Here is a 3,574-nt window from a genome sequence, read left to right as displayed (position 1 = left end):
GCAGTCACTACGTCATTCATTGTATCATGTTTTCACGCTTGTCAGTACTCATCTATATATTTGTTTAATGACAATTATATACAGTTTAATGACTTCCTTCTACTCAATGCCCACTACATCGCTTCTTATATTACTTCTTACTGTAACTCTTAATTCAGTGAACACAATACACAAATACTTCAACCAACACCAGCACCTTTATAATAGCCAAGAAAAAGATATAAGAAAACCAACACAACATAGAAGCCTGAGATGGCAATTCTGCACATAAAAACGTTTGTTGCATTGCCATCTATATAATAACACAATACACATCAAGATTATAAGCATCAAAAAAGAAACTTAATAATCATACATTTTAGAATATTTGTGATAAGTAGCAAATATATCACGGCACAACAACACACTTAGCAAAACAAGAAGCATGAAATCCAAAGTCCACTGTATGTATTTCCAATTTTCCATGTTAGATAATTTTGCATAACCGCTTGTCAGAAAAGACTAGTTAACAAACATTTGAATGGCTCTTCAGCAGAACTGTGCGATTCAAAATGTTCACCGTTCCCTCTTATATTAAGAAAGATTTATCCATTTTGCTCAAGAAAACAGCATAACTCATGGAAGAATAAAAATTATAAACAAAAATGAAGCTTCTAAACTACAATAAATACATCAGAGTAAAAACTAATAATGCATTAGCTAAATAGAGAAAGATCACATGAAACTGTCGATAGATTCAATATTTTAAAATAAGAAATGATCCGCAAGCAACCCACAACAGAGAGACCTAATGGAACCAAGTAATTAAACCTTACAAACAACAAACAGTAAAAGAGATGAAAATATGTCACAATGATAACTAAAATGACAAAACACGAATTCAAAGTATCACAAATCTTCGCTTCCAACTGAATCAATGTCAGACCAATCATAAGCAACAACAGGAAATTTTCATATTTGATGGAAAATCGAAACCTTTTGCTTCCAAATGAGAGAGAACCTACAAACACAACCATATGAGTGAAAAAGTCAACAAAAGTCATGTATGCATCAAATATGAATGGGGAGAATAAAATTATAACTTGCAATGACATCAAGAAAGAAGAGAGAGAGAGACAGAGACCCAAGAGGTAGAAACAAAGACATTCATGCTCCATAAATGGTTTCTAAGCAGCAAAGTGAGGAAGCATGCACATTTATCAAATAAGAACGCTGAGGTGGATTTGAAGTTTCTTCTGATATGAAAATGTATGGATTGCATTTGGATAGTTATTCCTGTCAGTTAAAGCACATAATTATCAGTTGAATTATGAAAGCTAGGGACAGTTAGGTAAACTTATATTAATTTCAATAGTCAATTTCCTATTCAGCAACTACTTATCTGACTCTCCGTTATTTTAAACCTATACAATTAAAAAAACGCAATTATAATCATTTTAACAAAACATCATAAAAGAATCAGTTTTCACTCTGTTAAATGAAACCGACAACACAATATATATTCACAAAATAAAGAGATGGCAATTCATCAAATAAAATGATTGTATACAAACAATACAAATAAAGATACACAACAACCAACAAACTTAATAAACAAGATACCTTTTCATAGCGTACTGCTTGTCCGCAAAACTATATAAAACGGTTATGATCTAATTTTAGCAAAATCATGCATGTGATTCGAAATGTTCACCATTCCCTCTCATACCATGAAACATTTGTCCATTTTGCTCAAGAAAACGCCATAACTCATGGAAGAATAAAGATTACAAGCAAAACGGAAGCTACGTACTAATCTACAATAGATGCATTGGAGTAACAACTAAAATGCCTAAATATGAATTCAAAGCATCATTAAGAGTTTAACCTCCTCACCTTGAGGACCATGATCATGCAAGCAAGACCCCACTTCCAGACCAATCAATGAAACTTTGCATTTGATGGAATAGTGAAACCCTTATCTTTCAAACGAGAAAAAGTCTAGCAACAAGAAAAGTACAAGTGAGTAGACAACAAAATGATAAAATATTGGGAGCATCGAGTGACTTATAAGACAACAACTGGATAATTAATTTGAAAAAGTTTATCAAATGATAATAAATAGAGTACTACAGTACCCCAGCTAATGATCAATTAATATGATTTCAAAACAATAATCACTTTACCTTAGAACATTCATCCCCAAAATTAAACGTAAGCTCCTTAACACGGCAAAGGTTTAGCATCAATCCTTTAAGCATCTCTTCTTCTGCTTCATCAAGGGTACTTGTTTCATAATGATCATAGAGTGTATAATATAGATTAGCTTCAACTAAAGACGACACATTTACCAACAATGGCTTCCACAAAGACAAACAACATTTGATTGTTAGTGATGAAATATGAGGAGCATTGATTTCGATGCTACCAACATTAAGTGGATCAAGATAATCGATATATCCGGAGAACACCAAGTTCTTCAAGCTCTTTGAAGTAATGTTGAGCCGCCTATAATCTTCACAATAATCCAACACCAAAGTTTCCAATACAGGACTACCAGATAAAATGTTTTCAATCAAATCTTCATCTAACTTCCCATATGAAATACTCAAACTCCTAAGATTTTTCCAACTAATAGCCCCAGTTGGATTAAACATGCAGCCTTCTAATCTCAGATGAGTAAAACTTGAAGCGCTGAAAAATAATTGATCTAACGGAAATCCAGCTTCATGTACCGGTTTCCATAACTCTAATTTAAGCTCTTCAACATTACAACTTATAGCATAGCGAATCCAATTGTTGACTTGCGATGCAAATCGTCGAATATCACGGGACTCCACTTCGAATTTCGTGAGCTTCGATTGGCGACATTGAATTAGGGTTTTGTCCACGAAGGAAACGAAATCGGATCCAGAGACATTAGGAACACGACCTTTGAAAATTAGAATGGGAACCAAAGTCCAAAGATGTTTCCATCGGTTGGAAAGTGCACCTGTTCTGATTGCGTCTTTTATGGTGGGTAAACGGGACAGGATTTCAAGTAGCACGCAACTTGGCAACGCACTGATTCGATCATCTTTCGATTCATCTCCGGTGTTGTTCTGAAACTTTCTCCGTTTTGAGGCAATTTTAGGTTGTTTTCGTCTGCCCACCATTTCCGTAAGCAGCAGCTGAGCTCTCGTCACCTTTCCCCCATGAAAAGCAAGTAAAACTCAAATCAGGCTTAAATGAAAACAGATGATAAAATGAGGTTTTCCTTTTGGCCCCTAAACTTTGACAATTTACGTTATAGTTTTTACTAAAACAAAGGTGAGCATTATTTTTTGAAATAAGGTATTTATGTCTCTCTTTGTGAAGGATTAACAAATGCATTTTATTACATTAAAAACTAAGATGGTGTTTCTTTTATAGAGGTAAATATCTTCGGTCTGTTTTATAGGGAAAAAAATATGGTCCAAAAATATGTTTCAAATTAGACTTCATAAAAATGATTGTTTGTTTTTTAAAGTTCAAAAAAAAAGAAAACGATGGCATTGTTGTTGGTGGCGGCGTTGATGGATCGATGATGGTGTTTGTGTTGGAATTGGTGTTGGTG

General features: G+C 33.9%; 1 protein-coding gene across 3 annotated transcripts; it reads right to left on the bottom strand.

The window, feature by feature from the left end:
* Nucleotides 1-672: 672 nt before the first annotated feature.
* On the bottom strand, nucleotides 673-3,225 carry LOC111880845 (F-box/LRR-repeat protein 25). 3 transcript variants are annotated; one of them, XR_002846592.3, is made up of 4 exons: nucleotides 2,166-3,222; nucleotides 1,876-1,980; nucleotides 1,124-1,275; nucleotides 673-1,000 (listed from the first exon to the last, which is right to left on the bottom strand). XR_002846592.3 is itself a non-coding variant. In XM_023877261.3 (3 exons), exons 1-2 carry the CDS (start codon nucleotides 3,132-3,134, stop codon nucleotides 1,921-1,923), a joined length of 1,029 nt encoding a protein of 342 aa, XP_023733029.1. In that variant the 5' UTR covers nucleotides 3,135-3,223; the 3' UTR covers nucleotides 673-1,000; nucleotides 1,876-1,920. The 3 variants fall into 3 exon arrangements, 1 of the variants encoding a protein (XP_023733029.1); XR_002846593.3 differs by lacking the exon at nucleotides 1,124-1,275 and having other exon boundaries at nucleotides 1,868-1,980; nucleotides 2,166-3,225; XM_023877261.3 differs by lacking the exon at nucleotides 1,124-1,275 and having other exon boundaries at nucleotides 2,166-3,223.
* Nucleotides 3,226-3,574: the final 349 nt, after the last annotated feature.

This window comes from Lactuca sativa, chromosome 7, assembly GCF_002870075.4.
Source record: "Lactuca sativa cultivar Salinas chromosome 7, Lsat_Salinas_v11, whole genome shotgun sequence".
Lineage (NCBI taxonomy): Eukaryota > Viridiplantae > Streptophyta > Magnoliopsida > Asterales > Asteraceae > Lactuca > Lactuca sativa.
This window is presented reverse-complemented; position numbering and strand designations above follow the sequence as displayed.

Excerpts from the sequence above, each read along its gene's own strand:
- LOC111880845 (XM_023877261.3), bottom strand. The coding sequence starts at position 3,134 with ATGGTGGGCAGACGAAAACAACCTAAAATTGCCTCAAAACGGAGAAAG. Across the intron at positions 1,981-2,165 it reads TTGGGGATGAATGTTCTAAG|ACTTTTTCTCGTTTGAAAGA; the intron begins GTAAAGTGATTA and ends TCTTGTTGCTAG.